Source organism: Podarcis gaigeae, assembly GCF_964106915.1.
Source record: "Podarcis gaigeae genome assembly, chromosome: 2".
Taxonomy (NCBI): domain Eukaryota; kingdom Metazoa; phylum Chordata; class Lepidosauria; order Squamata; family Lacertidae; genus Podarcis; species Podarcis gaigeae.
In genome coordinates, this window is record NC_139679.1 from 28,434,398 (window position 1) to 28,461,434 (window position 27,037).

At 45.5% G+C, this 27,037-nt stretch overlaps 1 protein-coding gene across 11 annotated transcripts in view; it reads right to left on the reverse strand.

The window, feature by feature from the left end:
• The window catches only part of SDK2 (sidekick cell adhesion molecule 2), a 331,653-nt gene that overhangs the window by 86,041 nt on the left and 218,575 nt on the right, over positions 1-27,037 (reverse strand). For all 11 annotated transcript variants that reach the window (XM_083727356.1, XM_083727353.1, XM_083727349.1 and 8 more), the window contains exon 3: positions 5,711-5,817. In XM_083727356.1, the coding sequence (XP_083583482.1) occupies positions 5,711-5,817 (107 nt within the window). The remainder of the gene's footprint in view (positions 1-5,710; positions 5,818-27,037) is intronic.

The window sequence follows — 27,037 nt, forward strand, 5'->3', positions numbered from 1 at the left end:
TGCCACCAACCTTTAGAGGGGGGGCTGCTTTGGGGAAAGTGGGGGGGGGGGGAGAAGGTGATGATGGAGTGAATTAGGGGTGTTCAGATCTCTTAGGTGTGATCTGTAGGGCTTGGGTAATAACATAGGCCTTATACTGGTTAAATGCTGAGGTAAACTGCACACCTGGAAGTGCTACTTGAAAACGGTGGACGGTGTCTGTCGCATTTGGAATGTGCCACACCTTCAGGGGGCCGAAACCCCTCAGAGTTTGGGGCAGCTGCTTCATGCTTCTTTCAGGAGTACCTGTTGCACCCCATCTCTGTCTTTGGGTGCTTCCAGGCAGAGGGGTGTGTGGTTTTTCTTTTTAAAAGCACTGTCCGCTCATTGTTCTCCTGTGTAGGCTATACAACTTTCCACATTTCAACAGGTACACCACCCTCCCCTTCTACTATGTCAATATTTACTCACTTTTTATGGGATAAAGAGCTGCCCCTGAGAGCCCTGCTCACCAAGGGGGAAAGCAGACACCCTCTTCCAGTTCTCTTAGCTACTTTCACCCACAATATACATTTAAAGGGGCATGGGTGGCAATGTGGTCTAAATCTCTGAGCCTCTTGGGTTTGCCGATCAGAAGGTTGGCGGTTCGAATCTGTGCAATGGAGTGAGCTCCCGTTGCTCTGTCCCGTCCCAGTTCCTGCCAACCCAGCAGTTTGAAAGCACACCAGTGCAAGTAGATAAATAGGTACTGCTGTGGCAGGAAAGTAAACAGTGTTTCCATGCACTCTGGCTTCCATCACTGTGTTCCGTTGCACCAGAAGAGATTTAGTCATGCTGGCCACATGACCCGGAAAGCTGTCTGTGGACAAACACCGGCTCCCTCGGCCTGAAAGCAAGATGAGCGCCACAACCCCATAGTCACATTTGACTGGACTTAACCGGTCGGGGGTCCTTTACTTTTACTTTACCTTATTTAAAGAACTACTATGTCACTCTAACCGCCATGGCTCCCCACCACCCCAAAGAATCCTGGGAACTGTCTTTTGTTGAGAGTCATTAGGAAACCCTTAACGAACTACAGCTTTCAGGATTCTTCGGGGAGTGAGAGCCATGATGTTTAAAGTGCTTTAAATATATGGCATGGCTGTGACCAGGAGGTTTTCATCCTGTAGATGCAATATGATTTACAAATTCAAAGTTAGGAGATGTTCACAGATCTCTCCTTTCCCCCATTTTTGATGGTGATTATTTTCTTTCCCCAATTTTCAGTGGTTATTTTTCTTCCTGGCAGAGAGCCGTGAAACTCAGCGTACTAAATCTTGGGGGGTGTCCCCTCCCCACAGCACTCCTGTAGGCTGCAAGCAACAAGGTGCTCCTTCCCTCCCTACCCCTCGCCAAGACGTTCGAGTGGCTGTCTGGATTTTAATTTTCTTTCCCTGCTTCGGCTCGTAGATCTTCATTCCCGAGAATGCTGATGAGGCACCAAGTCCACTTAAGATTATTCCTGATGGAAAGTGCTTCTAACAAGGAGCGTCAGAGGCAGGTTAAGCCCCCATCGTTGGAGATGTTGGCCTCAGGGCTTCCTGCACCTGTAATTTCATCATGAATCTTGTAACCGTGGAGGAAGATCCCTTAAAAAAACGAAAGCTGCAAGAGTCGTGAACGTTTTCGGTTTTTCTTCAAGCGATTCCTGGTTCTCTTAAGTGCGGGGAGATAGCTAAGTGCACAACGGAGAGTAACTGCCACAATACAGAAATTGGTTCTGGCACAGTCTTTGCAGCATTAACTTTGTAGCAGCAATGCGCAGCGGTGAAGGAATACACAATTAGAAAAGGGTGGGTTTTAGTTCTTCAGCTTCTGGATAGTGGAGCCGCTTAATGGGTGTCCCTATGTATTTCTTTTTTCTTAATTAAAAAAAACAACAACACACAACCCAACAAACCCAGAAACCTCAAAGTATCTTTGAAGGTGCTTGTGCATTATTTGAAGCCTGACTGCAGGTTGTGAATTTTTAAAAATGGTGGCTCCCGCAGTTGTGGGCAAAGGATACGGAAGAGCAACATCAAAGGAAGAGAAGAGGGAATAAAGGCTTGGAAGAGTGCAATCAACTATTGTGGTCCAGTGCTGAGACCAATGCCGGGACTTTCTGAGTTGTTCTTTCACCAGCTGAGATGCTCTCTTGCATCTGATACCCACCCACCCCTCCACGCTTGTAGACGACGCTCCTCCAAAGCATCTCTTTTATTAGGATTAATTAAATGGCATCTCCCTTTCCCAGGCGGTGCTTCTATAGTCTGTGTAGTGACAGCACAGGAAGCCTTGCAGGGACCTTGTCAACCTTGCCTGAGGCCTGAATTAACACACACACCCTGCTCCTGCTGCTCCTTTCCTCTGGTTGGTGGTCACGGCGCTTTTCTCTGCTTTCTTCTCCAGCTCTTGGCTCGGCAAGTTATTTCTCTTCCTCTCCGGGCTTTTGAAGTCCTCACAGCATGCACTGATCTGGCATGCAGAATCCGTTGTCAGACCTAGCCTTTTGGTGTTTGGGATCTGCTGCCCGTGCAGCCGGATGCTAACCTGGAAGAACCTAGCAAATCTCAGAAGAGAAACAAATTAGAAAAATGAGAAAAATCAAGGCCTGCTTGCCATTTCCAGCTGCTCCAGATGACTTGAGGGCTGAGCATTCATCCAGATTTTGTTTCACAAAGCTTCTATGGAGGTCGGATTATACTCGGTCTTTATCATGCAGTTGTCTGCAGCGTGGCTATATGAAAATGTGCGTTTGTCCTGCATTCATCCTGATTTGCTTGTGGGATGTTTATACACCTTCCCATTAGTAGTTCATTGATTCCATTTACGTTTGTGCAGTTAAAGTTGATCAAGTGAGAGCCAGTGTGGTGTAGTGGTTAAGAGTGGTGGACTCGTAATCTGGGGAACCGGATTCACATCTCCGCTCCTCCACATGCAGCTGCTGGGTGACCTTGGGCCAGTCACACTTCTCTGAAGTCTCTCAGCCTCACTCACCCCACAGAGTGTTTGTTGTGGGGGAGGAAGGGAAAGGAGAATGTTAGCCGCTTTGAGACTCCTTAAAAGGGAGTGAAAGGCGGGATATCAAATCCAAACTCCTCTTCTTCTTCTTCTTCTTCTTCTTCTTCTTCTTCTTCTTCAAAGGGCTCCACTGCAAATGCATTTCCCCATCACTTTCCTAACTGTAAAATGTCTGATTCATCCCCACAGAAAAGCCCCTTCCCAGACACCCACCCGCCCACCAGCTGTGCTGAAGCGTGAAGCTCTCTAGCTAAGTGCCGCAGGAGGCAGCCAACTGAGCCACAATCTCCAGTCACCAGCAGAAGATTTGTCATCTACACCCCGGCCTCTTCCACCCCACCTCCCCGCACGTCGGAGAGACCAGGGCTGATTTATATGGGCGGCTTGTCCCTGCGTCAGGCAATGGTGCTGTAATTGTTATAAACGTTGTTTGCTTTCCCTGCCTTCCAGAGGGTGCTGCTGAGAAGAACTGCTTGCTTTTGTTATAAGCCATCTTAGGGATTTAACACTTCAGGCAAACAGACTCCTCCTCTTCCTTGGGGTGAGAATCACATGCAGTCCCGTTAATGTCCCTCCATGCTTATTTGCCACTTCTACTCTCCTGTTTCCTCATGGCTCTGTTAGCATTGGGGGGGGGGGCACGCACGGTCCCCTTGCAACCTGCCTCCCAATCTCCCAATGCCCCTCAGTCCTGCTCTGTTTTCTTCCTGCAGCTCCATTACAAGGGACTGAAGATAAAGCTTTCACAAGTTCCCAGCTCCGCTTGCCATAGGAGATTTGCAAATAGGGATGACAGGGAGTGGGAGAAATCAGAAAGGTTTCCCCCCTTTTTTTTAAAAAAAGAAGAAAGCAAATAGACCAACAAAGAAAGAAAAAAGAGACCTTTTAAGATCTGTCAGCTTGGAGGAAAGGGGCATCGCTTTGGAGGTTCTGCCATTTGGCACTGCTACAAAAGGTCACTTCATTGTTGTCAGAGGATTAATAAAGTGTGATAAAATTGGAAGGTGACCTCTCATGGACAGAACATGGCTACAGAATACCCTTTCATTATTGCTGTATCAAAAATTCTGCAGCCGTCTGAGTGGTGTCCTTTACAAAGTCCTCTAATCTTGATCAGAAGAAGGTGAAAGAGGCCCTGGTTTGGTGTTCTGTCCCTGCGGTTCATCACTCACCCTGTAAAGAGACTGTGCCTTTCTTTTAATTTGCATTCCTCCACCTCCACCTTCCAGCTGTTGATTCCAAATCCACTTTGCACTGCTCAACTGAAGAGCCCTTTAGCACCCAATAATTTCTCACCTAACATTTTGCTCACCAAGAGCAGCCCAGATCTTGCTGCCTGATGACCTTGACTACTTGTCATAAAGATATGCTGCAACTGAAACATTTCTCTCTCTGTGCGTGTGAAAGAGAAATCACACGTGATAATAAGGCCACAACTAACAAACCTCTGAAAAGAGCATTTCCTGATTGTGATGGGGAAAGGGGTATTTCAGACAAGTTTAGAAAAGTAGGACAGGAGGTGCTCAGAGCAGGAAGGGGAGTTGAAGGGCACATCAGCATTAGAAATGAACTAGCATTACAGTCATTCCCTCTTCCCATGAATTCTTTCAGACAGTCTTTTAGGGTTTTGGGAAATGATATATAATGAAATGAAGAAAATGTTTAAAATGGCTATTCCCAAAAGACCAGAAGCTTTTCTTATAGGTATAATAGGGAAGGATGTTCCAAAGATGATGACCGAATTATTAATGTAAGTGTCAACAGCAGCAGCTAGAATATTATATGCACAGAAATGGAAAGAAGAGAAGGTTCCAACGAGGGAGGAGTAGCTTTTGAAAGTAATGGGGACTATGCAGAAATGGCAAAGCTGGCAGCAAAATTAAGATACCGAAATGACAAACTTTTCATATAAGAATGGAGGCCTTTTGTGGACTATTAAAAAACAATATTACAGTCAAACGAAATTCAGGGCAGGATTTGAGATAAAAGCAGTGAAAGAAAAATGAGAAAATACTAGTAATAGAGAAACGTTTTGTAATAGCTAAAGATATAATGCAGTAGAAAAGGTCTGAGTCAACTTATGAAACAATGTGTTCGATATGAAGGTTATTGTGAAAATGTTTGAATGAAGGAATATGACATGACTGGGATTCTGTGAGAAGGCACATGATAGGTCTACACTCTAAACCAATAGCAGTTTAATGCCCGTTTTACTGTCATGGCTTTGCCAACCTACCATCACCAGGTTTCTTTGGGGCAAAGGCATGACAGTAAAACTGGCATTAAACTGCTATTGGTTTAGAGTGTAGACCTATCATTGTTCAGGAAGGACACATATTCAAATAGTTTATTGGTCCTCCAGTCATTTTGTTAAAGCCCTATCATCCAACAGGCAAGTCCCTTCATTCGGAGTAGGGAGCATGGGCATGCCTGGGGCATCCTGGCAGAGCAGGGGAACAGCTCCTACTCAAGGAAATTATTCCCCAGGTTGTTGCTCTTGTTCCTCCAGGTGGCCCTGGAATCTCATGGGGTCTTGGGGCCTCCCCAGCACTCCAGAGGTGGTGGGAATGGTCAACCTCTTTTGCCATCATCCTTTGCCCTCTTGCTCTGTAGCTCACTTCATAGATTATTTCCCTGTATATATATATTTATAAACTTTTCGAGCACGACTTGCGCCACCACTTACATGCCACCTGCACTTCAGTCTGCCTTTGCAGAAGGGCTCCCATGCGATTGCGCACAATGCAGCGGTAGAAGCCAGCATGCGTACGGTCCAGGGAGGTGATCATGTACCTTGAAAAAAAGAGAGAGAAAGGAGGGGGAGATGACTAAACAGATCAATGCAATACACAATCAATGAGGTAGATAGTAAGGGCAACTGTAATCCCATACATCTCCTGATAGGCTAAAGTGAATTACTGTTGTGTACACTGTGGCGACATGGCCTATATCAACACAAACTTTCATTATTTACTTGCCGATTGATTATGTGGTGGACTTTACACTCCATTTTCGTGGACAAAAAAATGAAAAAAGAAAAAGTAAATAAAAGCAAAAAAAAATTTTAAATCTGTTGTTGGAATAAAACTAGGAGAGAAGGGTTGAAGAAAGCAACTGGTCTTACATGATGCTGAACTTTTGGAAAACAAGCATTTTTTATTCGGGATTCATTCCCACAGGCACACTCCAGTTTGGTTAGGTATCTGCTTGGACCGGAAGATGTCCCTTCTGTTCTAGCCCTACAATTTTGTGGTTTTAAAAAAATATTTTAAACCTATATGGGAAACTGACCACATTGTTTTGGATTAAATGAACGTGCAGTGCTCATATTTGGGTGGGGAGGGAAGGAAGCTGAGAATCATTGCTCCCAAGGATGGCTGCCTGACTAAACTAAGCAGGCTAAGCAGAGCTAAAGGTAAAGGTAAAGGGACCCCTGACCATTAGGTCCAGTTGCGGACGACTCTGGGGTTGCGGCGCTCATCTCGCTTTACTGGCCGAGGGAGCTTCCGGGTCATGTGGCCAGCATGACTAAGCTGCTTCTGGCGAACTAGAGCAGCGTACGGAAACGCTGTTTACCTTCCCGCTGGAGTGGTACCTATTTATCTACTTGCACTTTGACGTGCTTTTGAACTGCTAGGTTGGCAGGAGCTGGGACCGAACAACCGGAGCTCACCCCGTTGTGGGGATTCAAACCGCCAACCTTCCTATTGGCAAGCCCTAGGCTCAGTGGTTTAGACCACAGAGCCACCCGCATCACAGAGCTAGAGAGCCATAAATTCAGGTTTGGTATCAGGACCACTAAGTATGGGAGCCGCAAAATTTCCTGTTGGGAATATGGCGTTCCTTTGGTTGCTGCCTTGAACTCTGCATGGTATTGCTGTACTGCTTTTTAAAGCATACATGCACTGGTGCATCTTGGAGAAGTAGTTTCATGGCAAAATATGAGCATGGAATTTGCATGCTGCTGCATCTCTGAATCTGAGAAGCCATATAACTACCTTGGCCAGTTGATTGTGTGGTCACACTCTCTTGCTCTGCAAAGATCAAGTATGTCAGTGCTGGTACATCCTGTGCCCTTATGGTACATCCTTGTGCAAAGTAATTGAAACAAAGCATGTTTTCTATCTTACTCGTAATCCTGTACTCAAAACAAACACGAAAAGTGAGTTGATCATTATGGTGTCGGAAGCCTGCAGCAAATAGAAGGAATGATGCGCTCGCCACAATATATTGAGGTTCTACAAAAGAGAGTTATTCCAGAGCTGGAAAAGAGGTATCTTGACAGTACTGGGATATTGCAGCAGGACCTAACCCCCTGTCACACATTGAAAGTGCTGAAGAAATTCACGACAGAGCAGCAAATACAGGTACTTGATTGGCCAGGGAATTCTTCGGACGTAAATCCCATTGAGAATTTGTGGGCTTTATGCAAAAGTCACCTCTGTGCTGTAGACTGTACAACTATGGAGAAGCTCACTCAAGGGATCCGAAAATCAACAGTGACTGTTCAAAACTAGTAGACTCCATGCCAAACCGTGTTCAAATGTTGCTTAAAAATAGCGGAGGTCATAGGCAGCATTTGCTTCTATTTTTCCCTTAACGTTTATAAACCGATTGTAAAAACAACAACCCTCTAAGCCATTGACAAAAATATAAAACAGAACATTAAAATTCTCATTAAGAAACAATTAAAACATTCAAATGATGCTTAAAACCAACAGTAGCTAAAAAGAGACAAAACACATGTAACTTTCTACAGGTTTGGATAGGTTTGCTTGATTAAACTTGCTTGTTGATTGGTGCAAGATTATGTATTTCTCAGTACAACAGATAGGTTGAAATAAAAACTGGGAAATTACCGTATTTTTTGCACCATAACACTCACTTTTTTCCTCCTAAAAAGTAAGGGGAAATGTCGGTGCGTGTTATGGAGGGAATGCCTACGGGTGGCATGCTTACGGATTTTCCTCCTCTAAAAACTACATGCGTGTTATGGTCGGGTGCGTGTTATAGAGCGAAAAATACGGTATATAAAGGACAAAGCTGACCTATAAAAAAGAACAGTAAGTAATATCCAACATGTGATTTTTCTGAAAGTTGTTGGGCGTCTGAACTCCTGACTTCTTCTTTCAGACTCTGGGCTTCAAATGAACATCACAAAACGTGAAAATGAAGCAAATAAGAGAAAAGGCCAGAGTTCTTGAGCTTCCACTATTTCAGGTTCAGAGGTATTCATATTCCTTGGTCCTGCTTAGAATTTTTTTTTTTTAAATGAAAGAGGGAATGTGGGCTACCCCATAGCTTGTGAAAATGAAAGCCTCTGTTATCATCTTTTCTGCCCATTCTCTCTCCATTTCCAGCAATCCCCAATGTGGATATTCTAGAGCTGGAAGAAGTTCAGAAAAGGGCAAAACCAAAATGATCAAGCGAGGAAAGGTAGCAGCATTTGGGACTTTTTTTTTCATTTAGAGAAAAGGTGACTAAGAGGTGACATGACAGAAGTATATAACTTCATGCATGGCATGGGAAAGGGGGCTGGAGAAAAGTTTTTCTCCCTCTGCCACAACTCAAGAATTCATGGACATCTGATGATAATGATGATAATAGGCTGGGCAGCCACTCTGGGCAGCTCCCAATAGAATATTAAAAACATGATAAAACATCAAACATTAAAAACTTCCTTAAACAGGGTTCCTTTCAGATGTCTTCTAAAAGTCAGATAGTTGTTTATTTCCTTGACATCTGATGGGAAGGCGTTCCACAGGGCGGGCACCACTACCGAGAAGGCCCTCTGCCTGGTTCCCTGCAACCTCAGTTCTCTCAGTGAGGGAACTGCCAGAAGGCCCTCGGAGCTGGACCTCAGTGTCCGGGTTGAACGATGTGGGTGGAGACACTCCTTCGGGTATACAGTCATACCTCATGTTACATTTGCTTCATGTTACGTTCTTTCAGGTTATGTCCCGCGGCGACCTGGAAGTACCGGAAAGGGTTACTTCCGGGTTTTGCCGCTCGTGCATGCACAGAAGCGCAAAATCACATCAAGGCGCATGCGCAGAAGCGGCAAATCGCAACCCACGTGTGCGCAGACGCATCTCTGCGGGTTACACTCTTGTCATGTTGCGAACGGGCCTCTGAAATGGATCCCGTTCGCAATCAGAGGTACCACTGTACTGGGCTGAGGCCGTTTAGGGCTTCAAAGGTCAGTACCAGCACTTTGAATTGTGCTTGGAAATGTAATGGGAGCCAATGTAGGTCTTTCAGGACTATATGTTCTCGGTGGCCACTCCCAGTCATCTGATGAAGCTATGAAGCTGAATGTTGGAAGATTTGGGACAGCTAAACTATGGGCACGTAAACTATGACACTTCTTCCCATAGGAGGCAGTGGTGGCCAGCAAACTGGGTGGCTTTAAAGAGGATTACACCAATTCATGGAGGATAAAGACTACCAATGGTTTCTAGGCATGGTGGCAATGCTCTGCTTTCGCAGTTGGAAACAGTAATCCTTCTGAATGTCAGTTGCTGGAAACCACAGGCATCTGTTTGGCCGCCATGAGAACAAAATGCTGGACCAGATGGGACACTGGTTTCATCCAACAAGCTCTTCTTATTTTTTTATGTACACAGATTATTTCGTCAGCACTGTGCAGTATAGCATTGCTCCACCCCACCCCACCCCATAAAATGCGCATGGAACTTTGCTATGTGTCATCATCAATGCAGCTGTAATTACATGTCATTGGAGGGGGGGAAATGGATCTATGTTCAAACAGGTTTGAAGCATCCTTACCACTGATGGTAACTTCGAGAGACTGTGAAAACTAGGGGGACTTGCTGAAATATGTGGGTTTTTCTAAGCATGGCAGCCGGATGGGGATGCTATGGTGAAACGAGTTTGAGGACATGGGAGTGTGAAAGCCTGGGAAATGAAGGAGGAAAAGATCATGGAAAAACTGAAGAGGAACATGTTATGGGGCTAGCAGGAAAAGCTTTCCCTTTAGGCTGCAGAAAACCTGGAAAGAGTGAATTAATCTCAGGCATTCATTTATGTAGTTTCTCTGCAGCAATGAAAGAAACCAGAGGATGGAAACTCAAAGGAAATAAGTGAAGGAATTCAGACTGCTTCCAGCCCCCACATCCTAAAATTTAATCAAGTATTAAAAGTGCCGGAGGCTCCTTTGATACGAGTTTGTTTGTATTTTTCTTTTCGATACACAGTTTAAATTAAACTTTAATAATGAGAGGTGATCATCTAATGGTTGCCTTGAAGTCTGGAGACACTTCTCCCCCAGTGCAGACACACTGCTGTTTGCCTGCGGCGTGCAGAAAAATTCATCTCTACCTGTGGATAAAGAGGGCAAGAGACCCCCATCAGACAGAGCAGGAGAGCTGAGTGCCTGCCCTCCTGATGTTGGCGGAGTGGCTGCCCATGTAGTAGTTACAAGGCGGAAGGCTTTGAAGTACAGAGGATGTTTCAAGACAACAAGGAGACCTAAGTGCTAAGGCCAATAGGGCATGGGAGGAATAGACAGCTACTGTGCTTTTCCAGAATACTTGAAATGTCAGGGAAAGCCTCTGAATCCATTAGAATTAGAGGACAATGGTTCATTTAAAGTCTCTGGCTGCTTATCACCATTGCTATCACCCTTATTATGATATGGCCAGTCCAGGGATATATGGAGATTACTTAACAGAAAAAGCAACTTATCTTCCATGCAAGTTCCCCATTCTAGCAGCCCTGGGCCTACCATATGCATAAACACAAGAGTCCTTCACAATTCTTCATCCACTGTCCTGATTGGCAGGTCAATGAGCAAAGGGCAAGGCTCTTGGAGAGGAGATTGCAGCCCCACTTGCTTCTCCACGGTTGTTCTGCTGCACTGAGCCAAGCCTCAATTATTGCAGCAAGCTCTTTGTGTGGCTATCCTTGGTGCAAAACATGCCGGCTAGACTGTTGATAGGGGTCATATTATTGCTACCACTCTTGTGTTCAAAAGCTTCCATATGCTACCAGGCCAGGTTAAAGGTTCTTGTACATTGGTACCTCGGGTTACATACACTTCAGGTTACATACGCTTCAGGTTACAGACTCCGCTAACCCAGAAATAGTGCTTCAGGTTAAGAACTTTGCTTCAGGATGAGAACAGAAATTGCGCTCCGGTGGCACGGAGGCAGCGGGAGGCCCCATTAGCTAAAGTGGTACCTCAGGTTAAGACCAGTTTCAGGTTAAGAACAGACCTCTGGAACAAATTAAGTACTTAACCCGAGGTACCACTGTATTAATTTACAAGATATTTAACAGCTTGGGTCCAGGATAACTCAGGCAATGCCTGATTCATTATATCCCATGGCTCAGATGCAGAACTCTCATCCACCAGCAGCAGTGTGTTCAATATTGTGGACTCAGTTTTATGGAATCCCTTCCAGTTAAGGGCACACAGCCCCCCTCTCTCTGCTGAAATTCTGCAGCAGGCTCTCTCCACCCCCCCTTCCTATTCCACCAGGCATTTAACTGAATTCTGATTTAATTGTTTTAACTGATTTTTAGCTTTGTTGTATTGAGTTACCTGTACACCCCTTAGAGACAAAATTTAAGTAAGCATTATACAAATTGGCGAGACAAATAAGTAAATAATAAAATGCCCCAATGAATGTTAAGATCTTCATCCTAGCAGGCTGCTGCGAATTAATCACCAGTCTGCATGCTGACACAGGCTCCTGAGAACCCTTGAGCATCGCCTGGCTTCTTCTTGGTTTTTTCATTTCTTTCAACAGTGATGTGCCCTTCGATTTTCACACCCTCTTTCATTCCTGTATTAATGTGGTCCTGGAAAAACAACAACAAAAACCCCACACCTACACCAAAAGTGTTCAACACTGCAAAATGCTGTGCTGAGGGGGAAGATTTGCGAAGGATGGTATTGGGGGTGTAAACACAGGCCTGGTTTAATCCACTGATGAGTCTTTTGGCCTCAGTTGGCCTGCATACCAGTTCTTAGGCAGCAACCCCCCCCCCACTTGCACGGGAGTAAAATCCATTTTATACAGCGGGGCTTACTTCTAAGTAAGCACGCAGCGGATTGCTCCGTCAGTCTTAATCCCCTCTCCAATGGCTCACCAACCTTTCAGCAGTAACTGCCTCTATCTCTGCTGTTTCAGGACTTGACTTAGCTTATCACACAAGAGCTCTGACCATAATCCTCAACTCATTCTTCAATCCACCTTTCTCTCCTTTTGACAGGCTAGCTCCAAACTTCTTAATTCTGCCAGCCTATTGGAGGGAGTTGTTAATTCCTAGCGGTGGTGCTCCAAACCCACGTTTCGTGCAAGGGAAGGCTACAAATTCCAGCACAGCTGTCCAAAGACTCCATGTGATGTTTGGACAAAACTCCATGCCAAAGCTCTGGGATGTTGGCAGGCTAAACAAGGACCTGAGGGCTATCTGGGCTTGACAGGGCTGTTTGCCAGCTCCTGTCCCCTCTCTCTCTCTCTCTCTCTCTCTGCCTCTTTGCTTCTTATAGCTATGAAGTCCTTTGCCAACTGGCTGGAATGCCAACCTGCATTTTATCCAAGGGCAAGTACCACGTGCAACTTTCAGCATCCTGTGTATAATGCGGACAGACTCATTAGGCCATGAAGACAGCAGTGTTTGTGGTCATCACAAACGCCTCATATTTACCATCTCCTGCATTAAAGGCCTGACAGGTGAAATGGGAATTGGGTTTGCTCCAGTTCAACACACTGCTCTATTCAACCCTGTACTGGGACTCAAGAGTTTGGCTATACTACTGAAAAGGTGAATATCTCGATTGAGCCCGTAGGTGGCAGCATAGGACGCCCTACTTGGAAACCACCAATCAGGTTAAATGAGGTTGATGTCCATAGGAGTTTTCTTAGGGAGTTTGCATTACCCAACCTCTTTTCTCAAGGCCTTGATGTTGGTGCCTTATTGGAGGAGTGAAAGGGCACTGGATGAGCTTGAGGAAGGCATGCCATATACTATCAGCAATCCTTCCTTTTACACCAACGGGGGACATTGTGGAATTCATCTGTGATTAGCAGAAATGAGCCGGGATATAAACTGGCAGGGACCATCACTTTGGGTCACCTTTGGGCACTATGTCAACAGGCAGATTCCCCAAAAGGTGTTAGTGATGCTTAGAAATGGGACTGAGCTTGATGGCTTTTAATGAGGGGAAATCCAATCTCTATGAAAAGTGGGGGGTTTTCCCTCCAAATGTTGTTCTAGGGAACTCCTTTAAAAGGTAAAGGTACCCCTGCCCGTACGGGCCAGTCTTGACAGACTCTAGGGTTGTGCGCTCATCTCACTCAAGAGGCCGGGAGCCAGCGCTGTCCGCAGACACTTCCGGGTCATGTGGCCAGCGTGACAAGCTGCATCTGGCGAGCCAGCGCAGCACACGGAACGCCGTTTACCTTCCCGCTAGTAAGCGGTCCCTATTTATCTACTTGCACTAGTGTGCTTTCGAACTGCTAGGTTGGCAGGCGCTGGGACCAAGCAACGGGAGCGCACCCCGCTGCAGGGATTCGAACCGCCGACCTTTCGATCGGCAAGTCCTAGGTGCTGAGGCTTTTACCCACAGCACCACCCGCGTCCCTAGGCTATGAAAAAAAGGAAAAGAGAAATAATTAAAAATACAGCCTGCAAGCTTGGTTGCTACTGCTCCCTCTCAGTGCGTGCTCCCTCTTGTCTCTCATATCTCTTGGCTCAAACACAAATAAAGTGGAAGAAAAGGAAGGATTGAAATGAACCATAAAAGGCATGGACAGAAGGAATTGAGGTGTGCATATTGCATTAGGGTCCTTTGGTACTGCTGTGACATTTTAATATTGGGGGTCTTCCTTGCAACAAAAGGCGAAGGTTTTGTAAACTGCTGTCAAGAGGTATAAACGTTTTGATAAGTAAAAGAAGTTGTTAAATATATAAATAAAATGAACAAGGCTCCATGGCATCATTGGATAAAGACAAATGTGGATTTCAATGGTAGGCAGAATTGACCCTTTGCTCACTGGCTGTACAGACTGCATTACGAAAATGTATACCAGCCCTCGGGTCTTTCTCCTCTTCTTGTGCATCAGGTGAATTTCCTGCCTTTTTAACATTTTACTTTACTTAATGGCATATAGACATTAATACCCTTTTTATTTTTTTAAATGAAATGTTCTAAAAGCAGACACTCCCCAAATCCTGGAGTATTTATTACTACTTTTTAAATGTTTCTTGATGTTTTAAGATGAATCTGAATGTACAAATGATGTCACAGGTGCTAGCCAATCGGCATCCCATTCAATTTGAACCAATCTGAAAGCCTGCAATAGTCCATCCCCATCCCCCTCAAGTTTTCTTTGGGAGAGAAAGTACATTTGTCTACACATCAATGGAGGCACTATCAGACTTCCTCTGCCATTCTTAAAAAGGTTCTGTCTGTCTTCATCCAAAGTAGCCTCCATAAGAGAGAAATCACTGTTATACAATGCCCCCATGTGTGCTCCCTGCTGCCTGCCCCGCAGTGGTTCCTATGTTTTAGCCCTGTTGTAGGTTTTAACTACATGAACTGGGAGTAATAATAATAATAATAATAATAATAATAATAATAATAATAATTTATACCCAGCCCATCTGGCTGGGTTTCCCCAGCCAATCTGGGTAGCTCCCAATCGAATATTAAAACCACAATACAGCATTAAACATTAAAAGCTTCCCTAAACATGGTCCCCTTCTGCGCCCAAGGAGTCTACAAGGACATCTTACACAGGAGGGCTCTAGATCTGAGAGAGCACTGGGGAAAGTCCCTTTGGTGCAATCCTTCCTCCATTGGTGGGTCCCCTCCAACATCACCTTCATCCTTTTCCAGGGCTGCCATTTTAACCCACAATACCAAAGTGTGACACATCATCGGGGGCATTGTAGGAAATTTAAATGGTGGGCTTCGCCAGCATTCTGGGGCCTACGAATGCTGAGTGCTGACGCCTGCCCTGCTCTTAACTGCTTCAATCACCTAGTCTACCTTTTTAGGTTAAGCAATTGAAGCTGTTGTTTTCACAAGATATATATAGAGAAAACATTTTTACATGCTGGGTACAACTGCTGGAACTCAGCCATTCAGAAAGACACTTTAAACACTCCTGAATCCAAGCCAGCAGGCAATCTAGACAAAGAAGACCACACAGCACTAGCAGATAGTGGCTGGTTTCTCTCTCCCCTTTTTCTTTGCTGCATTCAATAACATTCATCTATCTTATCGTCAAGTACTGTGCCTTTGTTTTCCTTCCTTGAATCTAAGAAAGAGTGTTAGCTCAGTCATTAAAACACTTGATCTGAAGTCACCTGTGTTGTTGCTGCATACTGGGAGGGAGAAGGGGAAAGGCAAGGCAGCGGCAGGTGAGTGTGGTTCAGAGGCACTGGCAGGAGGCACCAGATAGGCTTCGCTGGTGCTTTTGCACCACAGCAACCTCCCCCATCCCCTTTTCTGTCCTGGTATTTAGAAGTGGCACAGTGTCAGGGACTGGCAGGACGCTGATAAAGGTGCATCGGGGGAAGATGGGGCTAGTATCTGACTCTCGTGGTTTGTGGGGACCTGTAACAGCCGGAAGGCAAGTGCCAGAAACAGGGGAAGCTTCAGAGCTGCAGAATAGAGCAAAAGATGGGTGGGAAGAAGAGGGAAAAAAGGCAGGTCAGGCAAGCGAAGGTGCTTCCCCACCCACTCCTGCACCACTGTCTCCCAGAACCAGCAGAGAACTGAAGTGAGAAGAGCAGAGACGGCTTCCAGGTAGGCATAGTCTCTGACTGCATGTGTGCTGCTCGTTGGGGGAATTTACGTAGGATGGAGGAGGGCGTGTGGCCCCCTCTCGCTGCAGCTGCTCCATAGAGAGCAGACCTGGGAATAGCTGCCTATATGCTAGGCTTGTGTGTGTGGGTATTCGGAGCTGTGGAAACTACTGTAAGTGTCAGCTCTGACAATGAAGAGTTAACTATCCACTACACACTTGATCTTAGCCAAAAGGCCGAGAAGCAATTAACTATCCACTGTGTGCATTGGTTTGGCTGGGGAGCACCCTTGACACGCTGGTGACTGGAGATCAGGTGAATCCTGCTGCCCTACCCTGCTGTTTGCTACTGCCACACAGGCATGGTGTAAGCCAGGGCTGTCTCTGGAACAACAGTCCAAGGGACAAGGGACTATGTTGTCGCACTGCAAGGAGCAGGAACTAAGGCATGTCTTGCTAGTCCCAGAGTCATGTTTGTATGCAGGAAAGTGGGCAAATGGTCAAGGAAGGAAGTGGACCACACTAGGAAGGAAGTGGACCACACTAGGAAGTACTAAATCAAGAGAAAGAGTCAAACTATTGGTTCAGTTACACTGTACTGGTTTGTCAACACAGTAAGGTAAGGTAAAGTAAGGTAAGGTAAGGTAAGGTAAGGTAAGGTAAGGTAAAGTAAAGTAAAGTAAAGTAAAGTAAAGTAAAGTAAAGTAAAGTAAAGTAAAGTAAAGTAAAGTAAAGTAAAGGTCCTTACCCCTGGATGGTTAAGTCCAGTCAAAGGCGACTAAGGGGTGCGGCGCTCATCTCGCTTCAGGCCGAGGGAGCCAGCGTTTGTACAAAGACAACTTTCCAGGTCATGTGGCCAGCATAACTTAACCACTTCTGGCGCAACAGGACACCGTGACGGAAGGCAGAGCGCATGGAAATGCTGTTAAGCTTCCTGCCGCAGTGGTACCTATTTATCTACCTATACTGGTGTGCTTTCAAACTGCTAGGTTGGCAGGAGCTGGGACAGAGCAACGGGAGCTCGCTCTGTTACACGGATTTGAACTGCTGACCATCCGATCAGCAAGCCCAAGAGGCTCAGTGGTTTAGACCACAGCGCCACGCACTCCCTTATCAACACCGTATTGTCTATACTGCTAGTCGGTGGTTCTCCAGGGTTTCTCCTGGGACCTTCTGAACGTAAGAGGAAAGGGAGAGGAAGTTGTGCTGCGCAGGAAGAAGTGCTTGGACTAACAGGACTTTGTCAGTACAACCAGACGTAGAATATAATACCTCATTCAACAAAAAACGCAAAGCACCAGCACATAGAATGAAAATACAAGGGCATAAATATTTATAATTCTATAGAAGTATGCTAATGGGTGTCACATTTATAACTAATAGCATTCTGTCTCTCTGTGTAATGTCCAGATGTAACTATCAGCTTGGTTGTTTTTGTTTTTTTTTAAATCTAAGTTACTATTAACTAAGTGAATTCATAACCTTTATTTGACAATAAATCCCCCCTTTTGCTGTATTGAATAAAATTAATCCATTTTACAAAGTATCATGTCCTTTTTTCTTTCTTTCACTGAATCAAATAAAGTGTGTTAGCTTAGTCATTAAATCAAAATCCTGTACTTTTAACAGATGGCAAAATCAACAACCTCCACTTCCTTGCAGGATGCATTTTAAAATATGGAAATGCAAGGTCGGATACAGTAGTCAGAAAAAAGTTCTTCCTCAGATTTTTGGCGATAGTTGGAGAAGGAACAGGGGCAAGATCCAGGAAATTCAAAGGATGGATTAAAATTGGGAGGGGGGCCTTGCTACCATCAGAGCTCCCCCCAGTGACTACCAGCCTTCTTTTTTTGCGGGGGGGGGGTCCCAAAAGCTGCCTGGATTGACATTACATTATGATATAGTGGTTGCTCTGATGTAAAATGTGTCAGCCACAAGCAGAGATTGTCATTTCCTTCATCAGAGCAGCACCATCTCATCATATAACTGCTCCAGGGGGTGTAGGTTGGTGGCAGAAGGGTGGCCGCCAGCTGATGATGACCGAGAATGACAGCAGCAGCAATGGGTTGGGGCTCCCCCACCCCCAAATTATTCTTCAATCACCAAACACACACACACACACACACACACACCTAACTGCCACAGAGAAAGGGACAGCAAAATGTGGGGTGCTGTGAATATTGGCTCAACACAAAATATTGTCTAAGAAGCTGTGGGTAGAAGCTCAGCTACTAAAATTGATAGGATTTGCTTTATATTGGTGACTCTCAAATTTCAAGCTGTGATGACCTACTCACACCACACTAAGACGACCTATGGCTTGCTCCCTTAAAACAAAGCCTTGGTGCATCTTACAGACTTCTGCTCTCGAAGATCAACCAAGATGGTTCTCTACATGCACAATACCAGCCATATGACAAGTGTACATTATAAGTGTAGAACGAGAGGCATTCTCAGTGGCTCTTTCACAGCCCTCCAACTACGGCCCCACATGCACTATACATTGAAAGCATCATCATACCACTTTGAACAGTCTCCCAAAGAAACCCGGGGACTGCAGTTTGTTACGGATGCTGTTAGGAGAACCTTATGTATTCCTCAGATCTACAATGCTAGGTGATTTAACATTTGATTCTAATTCCCAGGGAATTCTGGAAAATGTGGCTCTGTGGGGGCAACCATTTTAGATTTAATAGCTACGTGTGTGTGTGTGCGTGATTCCAGTGGCTGCCTTGAGTTCTTGGGACCTGTGAGAAATGGTGGGTTGATTATCTAAATAAATATCTAGGCTGCACTCAAGACCTACCTGTGAGTACCATCCCAACCTCAAACCTCACTACGTCCTCAACTGTTAGCTCTGTGTTTCCCCTGAATACAAAATGCCAAAAGCTCACAAGGATCCCGCCATCTGCCTCTGAACTGAATCCAAACGTTTAGCATCCACTGGCTAACAGTGCGCACACATGCCAGCATTGGCAGTCTAGAAGCAAGCAAGGAAGCAGGCACCTGAATTTGCAAGGATGGGCCATCTGAGAATTCAAATGGGTTGGCCGACAGGAAGCAGGCGAGCAACTCTCAAGCAAATAGCTCCCTCCTAGTACAAAAGTATGGAGACTGAAGGAACCATTGGGTGAGAGACGCTTAGTCCATCTTGTCTAGTATTGTCTACTCTGGCTGCCAATGACTCTCCAGGGTCTCAGGCAGGTGTCTCTGCCCATGTCCCTGGAGATACTGGGGATCAAACCTGGGACCTTCTGCATGCAGAGCAGATGCTCTGAGCTACTGTCCTTCTACCAGAGTCTCAGTTTCGAGATGTGCCACTTCCCCATATACCTGACACTGTGTGCTGTCTCAGATAACCAGCGTCAAGACTCCTTGTGCCACCTGCTTGAAGGACCGGGGCAAAATATTTCTGGCAGCTGGCTTGACAGAAATGTGAGCAGTGATGAGGCAGACTGCCTGGATTCTAAAGGCAAAGGCATTAAGGGAGCAAAACAGCCCAATGGAAAGCAGTGGCAAAGGTGGTGGGAACATCTACACCCCCCTCCCAGCTGTTGTTTTGCACCCTTTCAGCTGTGAGTCCTTGAGTGTCACTGCTGATATTCAAAATGATCCTCACTTGCTTTAAATAAGATATTTCAATTCCACCAAGCTGTCAGGAGCTGAGGCGGACACTGGGAATAATGGGCAGAGTCTCCTTGTATTGTCCTAGTTAATAAATCAGCCACAACACGAACGCAGACAAAGGCAGGGATAGAATCTTTCTCTCCCTCTCACCCCCTCAAACAGGCACACCAACCATTCAGAGATGCAAACAGTAACACAAATCCTGAAATGCACACCGACCTAGAAACATAATTTTAGACTCTAACAAGGACGAAGCACAGGGTACCATCCCCACATACCTAGGCAAGCTGAGGGTGACAACAGAGGCACCCACTTAACCTCTCCCTTTCCCATTCCAACAGGAATACCACCATCCATCTCCCTTCTATTCCTAAGAGCAAGATGCAAACACAGCTCATTAGTACAGTCATAACTCGGGTTACAGACGCTTTAGGTTGCATTTTTTTGGGTTACGGACCGCAGAAACCCAGAAGTACCGGAACGGGTTACTTCCGGCGGTCGCACATGTGCAAAAGCGCTAAATCGCGCTTTGCGCATGAGCGCTGAATCGCAACCCGCACGTGCGCAGGCGTGCAGCTGCGGGTTGCGAACATGCAACCCACACAGATCACGTTCGCAACCCGAGCGTCCACAGGAAATGCTGGCGTGAAACAACTCTTAGTCAAAGCAGTCAAGCACAAGGCTTGGGCCGCTTCTGCCTATGTGGGCTAGGCCTAACCTTCCCCCTTGGCAACTATCCCATGGAGGTTGGGACAGTGAGACTAAGTGTGGATTCGGAGAGGACATCGAGAGCAGATGACTCTGGTTGCAATGTAGATGTGTAAATCCAGGTCAGAATCAAAGTCTGGGTGTTCAATAAAATATGACGTACGCGCAGCTCCCTGCTTCTAGGTCACAACTGCAGTTTGTCCCGAGGGAAGATTATTTGTAATGGCTCTCTGCCAGTTTCAGGGGCCGGCCCTCAACAGTGAAGAACAACCACTCTCTGCTCATCCAGTCATATACTGGAGGTTTCCCTTCCAACTCCTCATTTTGAAAAGGTCTTAAAGCATCTCACTTGTGCGCTATGAACAGAAATCAAACATTGGATTACAGCCCTGCTATTTTTACAACCCAGGGGTTTTTATAGTATCTGAGTTATTTCTCAGAATTCAGAAAATTACTAGAGATGCCAGTGAAGCTCTCCAAGCTAAGGCTCAGATATGAGCTTTGGGGGATTGTAAAGGCCTTTCTTCAAAAGAAAAGGCAAGGTTTACAAACTTCAAAATTCTTCTCCTGCTCGGATTAAAAACATCAACTGGAGAAGAATCATCAGCCTATCCGGCCAGACTTCACATACTTGTTTAAGTTCTACTTTATTTGCCAGGCACAAAACAGTGGCCATGGGGGTTGGATCCTGATGTAAATGATGCTGTTGGAAGGGGGACTTACCTCCTGCACTTCTTAAGCCACACATTGGGATAAGTACATATCTACATTTGAGTTATTACGGACCAGGAATTCTAACATAAAACTCTAAAAAAAACAACCCAAAATCCCCAGCAGAGCTGCTCCAAGTCTGGGTCCAAATGTCCCAATTAATACCCCTGTTTTACAGGTGAGGAACACTAGGCAGAGAAGTACCGGTAAGTGATTAACTAAAGGTCAGCCATCCCAGAGACTTGTATTCTATCATAGTACGTAAGTTACTATTGCTCAAATTCTGGGAGTTAAAAATCCTGGAAGATCTACTGCAGACCCACTCCAATCTATACAATTCATAGCAAAGCACAGATCACATGTACTGCCAGCAGAGCACAGCTTTATAGGACCACACCTGCTACCCCCTGATCCGGCATCCTTTCTAGGCACTCACAATTGTATGTAAACAGTGGACCGCATGTTTGTGCCACCCAGCAATCCTTATTTCAAATAATGCAAAGGATTCCCCCCCAGAATCTATGCTTCTGTTCACCCCATGCCTGAGCGGCAGCCAACAAAACATGGTGCTTTCCATTGCGCACAGACTCCCACCCTCGTCTCCCCATCGAGCTCTGTTTTGTGAGTGAACATTGTCCATATGGGATTGATCAGCCATTCAGAAACTTCCTCCGCCGTCAGCCAGAAAGCAATGATCACTGGGGCACAGCAACCATTCCAGGCAGGCTGATAGAGCCTGCCTCCGCCAGCCCTTGAGCGCTGAGATACAGTGTGTGAATTTGGCTTAGGTCACAGCTCTCCAAGATGTTACTTCTTTGGGTTGCTGATGCAGAAATTCCTCTGCCCTGATCATGCAAGCACAAGACTGCATGCATGGAATGCACTTCAAGGTTGGGGTGCTGATGTAGCGATTGTAGAGCTTGGGTCTGTTAAACTAAGGGTAGGAAGAATTGACGCATGTAGGATTTACCATCAAATTACTACTGCTACTATTATTCTTACCCTGAGATCCACCAACCAGAGCCAAGCGCAAATGCTATACATGTAGAAGAAAAGATCTCAGGAATTTGTGCAGGGTACCAGAACTGAACTGAGTTCACAGTCCTGTCACACAGAAACTCCTCATCTCTACCCTGCCCCCCCAAAAAAACTTCCTTCTTTTCGGCAGTATGCATTTTTTTTAAGGTTGTCATTTTGTTGCTGACGTTGTTAAACAATTGGGAGTCAGAATTACTAACTGATCTAGTAAACAGTCGGTGGTGGGTTCACCTGCTTTCCCATTGCTCAGTGGCGTAGTATGAGGGGTGGGGGGCCACAGGGGCGCTTGCCCCAAGCACAAAATGATTAGGGGCGCAAAATTTCAATACCTGGTGCTGCCTCAATTCAGCTGCACGCTTCCGTCGCTGGGCTCCTCTGAAAACAGATTCTCCATGCCAACCAGGAAGTGATCTCTCCAGACAACGGAAAGGCTCTTCTTTTCTTATCTCTGTGGCTGGGTGATGCAGACGCCATTGGGCAACTGAATGTGTATTGTCCAGCCCTGGGCACTGGCAACCCATGCTATGTCACTGCCATTGCCTATGTTGCAGCTACTTCCTGAGAACAAGAGGCGCAAGATGGTGGTGTTGTGGGTTGAGGTGCAAACTCCCCTGGTGGAAGCAGTGGACTGGTTCTGCCGCCACACTTAACCTTGCTACCACCTCCCTCTCTACTTCCTGGTAAGCAGCAGAAATGTGGGTGACAGGAGGACAGCTGAGCACCCCCACCCTATGCTGCAAATCACTACTGTGCTGATGTAAGCCATGCAACTGGTTGTTCAGAACTTATGTGCATCACCTTTGTTCTCCAGACTGAGTCATCTCCCCTTCTGTGTGCCGATGACTAATATTTGTGATATGTACAGCTTGAAGGTAAAGACCTTTCCACATAAAGAGGCAAGTAAGTGCGCTTAATGTGGAATTCTAGTACCTTTCATCTGCAAAACACTCCACTCTCTGTAGCCTGTGCAAGCTTTGTGACACCCTGGCAGGCATCACAAAAAACAGGTGAACTTACTCATATGTATATGTAAGCAACATCCTTGTGACTGAGGTGCCGTTACTGAACAAACAGGCCTTTGCTTACGTTTTTGCAGAAATTCGTGGTTTTGCTTGGCTTAGAATGGATTTGCAAAGCTCGAAAAAATCAGATGGGTTGCAAATCGAATGCAATTTGTACTTTTACCTCAGAGTGAAAGAAAAGCTTCTATATACCCATAGTCAGCGTTCAGGCTGACCAGATTCCTTTACAGGTACATGCAGTGGTGTCTGGTTTGTTAGGGCTAATTGTTGCCACCCCAGAAATCTCAGTCTTGGGCAGAAGAATTCCTGCATTGCAGGGGGTTGAACTAGGTGGCCTTTGTGGTCACTTCCAACTCTACTGGTCTGTGATTCTAACAGCATCTAATTTGAAAGGATCCCAAGCACAGGCACAGTACCTTGGAGGGATCTTGCGCTTGCCAGAAGCAAAGTGGGGCCTGTATGAGGCACCATTAATTGAAGTGAGGGACCCCTGAAGCAGTTCATGACACCTCAGTGAGCCAGGCATCTAAAAAAAATGCTGCAGATAAGTGTCTGCTAAAAGTAAAAGCATCTGTAACCTGATCCTATAAAAGACATCACCGAGGTGAGGTGATGGGAGAAGAGAAGCAAACACCAGAGTTGAGAGAGGGCAGAAGGAGAGCTGTGTTGTGGCTGACAGGTGAAATGTGCCATCAGAGAGAATACTATAACCTGGAAAGCAAATCCCTTTCCGTTGTCTCCCCGCCCCCCAAATCACCTTTAAAAGTGCCTGACACAAAAGTCTATTTGTTTGCAATTTGGCAGGTTTCTTAAGCGCAGTAACCTTTCTCAACTTTCCAATTTTCAGACCGATTGCCAACAAAACACTAAGGAAGATTAAGCGATTCCTTTTTTTACTCACCTCAAAACTGCAAAGGCTGCCCTAGCATGAAAACAACTGCCTCTCACCTTCCCAAACTTGGCAGGACTCATGTCCTTAGAAGAGATAAGTTTGCATGCAAATTTCATCCAATTCTTATCCAATAATAATAATAATAATAATAATAATAATAATAATAATAATCCTTCTCCATTTCACTCCCTCCTTGCTTCACCACAGCATTTCTCCTCCCCATTCCACAACACCTTAGAGCTTACCCACACTTAACTTTTGACCCAACCTCTCCAGGAACAGGTCTGTGCTTAAAAGCTCCCACCCTTTCCCCATGAAAACCTGCTCCTTATTGCTCAGTCACAGCAAATGTCAATATGGGTTTTCTGCAAATTGCTGTTTGCTGCAGTTGAGCTTTAAAGAGCGGGTTTTTGCGAGAAAAGCTCTGGGGCAAAGAAAAGAAAAGAAGTGTTTGAACACAGAGCTTTAAAGCATGGACCTTGCCTGGAAAAAGCAGAGGAAATTTAAGTGTAGATATGCTCTTCTTTCCCTTACCTCTATCAAACCACTAGCCCACAGTCCCACTCAAATACCGCACTTTACAAGAAATACCCAGCTTTGCAAGAGAGCATCTTAACTCTCCAGCAAGTAAGGCATAGTGAAAAGTTGCTAGAGAGTTAGATCGGCCACATAGAAAGAGTTGTGGGGGGTTTTTTTTGGTGGGGTAAGAAAAGGCTGGTGAGATGAGAGCTCTCTTACTTACTTTCCATCCAAAGATATTTTTTCAGTTAGTCAAAAATACTCAGAGGACTGGAGAGAGGGTGGCCTGAGCCCCAACAGAGAGGCCTGGAGGGCTGAATTTGATCCCTGAGCCTGGTAGTCCCCATCCACCTCTAAGCCACCACGGATAACAAACAACAATTCCCAGGATTCTTTTGGAGAAAGAATCTCCGAAAACAATTAGAGCAAAATGCTGAAAATGCTCAGACTCCTCGTCACTGCACCTATGACAACAGCAGAGGCAGAGAGAACGTTCTCAGCTCTGAAGAGGATTTAAACTTTCATGTTTTGAGATGAGAAACTCAAGTCTCTGGCAATGCTGTCAACTAAGAAATGAATGATCAATGAAACACCGGACTTCAGTCATAAAGACCACTGAACTATTTTTGCGACACAGAAAGAGCATTGTGTAAACTTTATACAGTGGTACCTCAGTTTAAGAACAGTCCTGTTTACGAATGATTTGGTTTACGAACTCTGCAAAACCGGAAGTAGTGTCCCGGTTTCTGAACTTTACCTTGGTCTAAGAACGGAATCCGAACAGTGGAAGGGCACAAGCGGCAGGAGGCCTCATTAGGGAAAGCGCAACGGTTTAACAACGGTTTTGGTTTAAGAACGGATTAAGTTTGTAAACCGAGGTACCACTGTATAAAAGATGACACCATGAGAAGGCAGCTGAAGAAATGGAAGGATGGATTTGCTGTAGGAGGTGATGGAGGCCACACACTTTTTCTAAATATGCTATGGGGGTTTTTTTGGGGGGTGTTAGTGTAGTTTTGTTTAATATTTTATTGCATAGTTATTATTTGGTTGATTTATATCCTGCCCTTCCTCCCGAAGGAGCCCATATTGTGGTTTCTGAGTTTAGTTGTTATATATGCTGCATCTGTTATTTCATATACCACTTAATCAGTATATAAATATGATAGATTAGATATAGATAGATAGATAGATAGATAGATAGATAGATAGATAGATAAATAACCAAGTATGATCGCCTGTACACATTCTGAACCAATGCATCAAATAAGTGAGGGAAGGAGTGGCTGTAAGGAGAGATGGGGAGGACCACACACTGTTTCCTCCAGCAGAGGAGCAGCTGTGACAGCAGGATCCCTTCTGAACCTAAGTTAAGGCACTTTTCAGTCGCTTCCGATGGCAAGCAGTTGTCCTACTGCACCGCTTAATGGTCTCCTCCAATTCTTCACAAGAAGAAGAAGGGTTTGGATTTTGATATCCTGCTTTATCATTACCCTAAGGAGTCTCAAAGCAGCTAACATTCTCCTTTCCCTTCCTCCCCCACAACAAACACTCTGTGGGGTGAGTGGGGCTGAGAGACTTCAGAGAAGTGTGACTAGCCCAAGGTCACCCAGCAGCTGCATGTGGAGGAGCAGAGACGCGAACCTGGTTCCCCAGATTATGAGTCTACCGCTCTTAACCACTACATCACACTGGCTCTCCAAGGGAGGGGGATAGGGAGATGAACAGAAGAGGCTGGGGCCAAGCACGGCCCATCCCAGCAGAAAAGTAATTGACAGCAGGGACACTTTCTGAAGCAAGGTAACTCACATTCGGGGCTAAGTACTTGCTACAACTGTACTGCTGAAGTGCCCACTGTTTCCTTTCCAAGGGAGGAGGATGGAGACCTAGGCATCACCCACATGACCTCCTAGGGACCCTGCCAGGTCTAGGTTCCATTAGCCTTCAGGCTGTACAGCTAGAGATGTACTCTTATCCCTGGGCTGGCAGCCATCTCTGGAAGCGTAGTGCTCTTGCAGTGTAGATCTCTTTGAACCCAATACAGTGGTATCTCAGGTTACAGACGCTTCAGGTTACAGACTCTGCTAACCCAGAAATAGTACCTCGGGTTAAGAACTTTGCTTCAGGATGAGAACAGAAATCGTGCGGTGGCAGCGGGAGGCCTCATTAGCTAAAGTTGTGCCTCAGGGTAAGAACAGTTTCAGGTTAAGAATGGACCTCCAGAATGAATTAAGTTCTTAACCAGAGGTACCACTGTATTTATAACAGCAGTGGCCATGCAAATGTCTTGGAGCATGGAGTTCCAAAGGGCAATAAGGCAAAACCCATTTCTCATTGTCATCTATTGTTGTTTTATTTTTAAAAGATTCAGCCTGCAAATTTAATTAGGCGGCTCTGGGATTATGAGAAGTGCTGAGTCATAGTGCCTTGTTCATCTTCTGGGTACTATTTATGGTGTCCCCCCCATAAGCCAGTAATACACACAATCGATAGACAAATAACTAGAGAGACATGTCAGACAAAGACAGTAATGCCTCTTGAATAGCACAAGGAGGGTGGTACGCATTCAAAACATTTGTATAATAGGAAGTCTGGATCAATATGAGTGCTATTTGAATAGGCTTATTCCTACAGGGCTCCCAGTTTATGGCAGGCTCTATTTCCAGGCAATCTGTGGCGACTTGGCTGCCACAGCCGCTGTGCACTGTCGT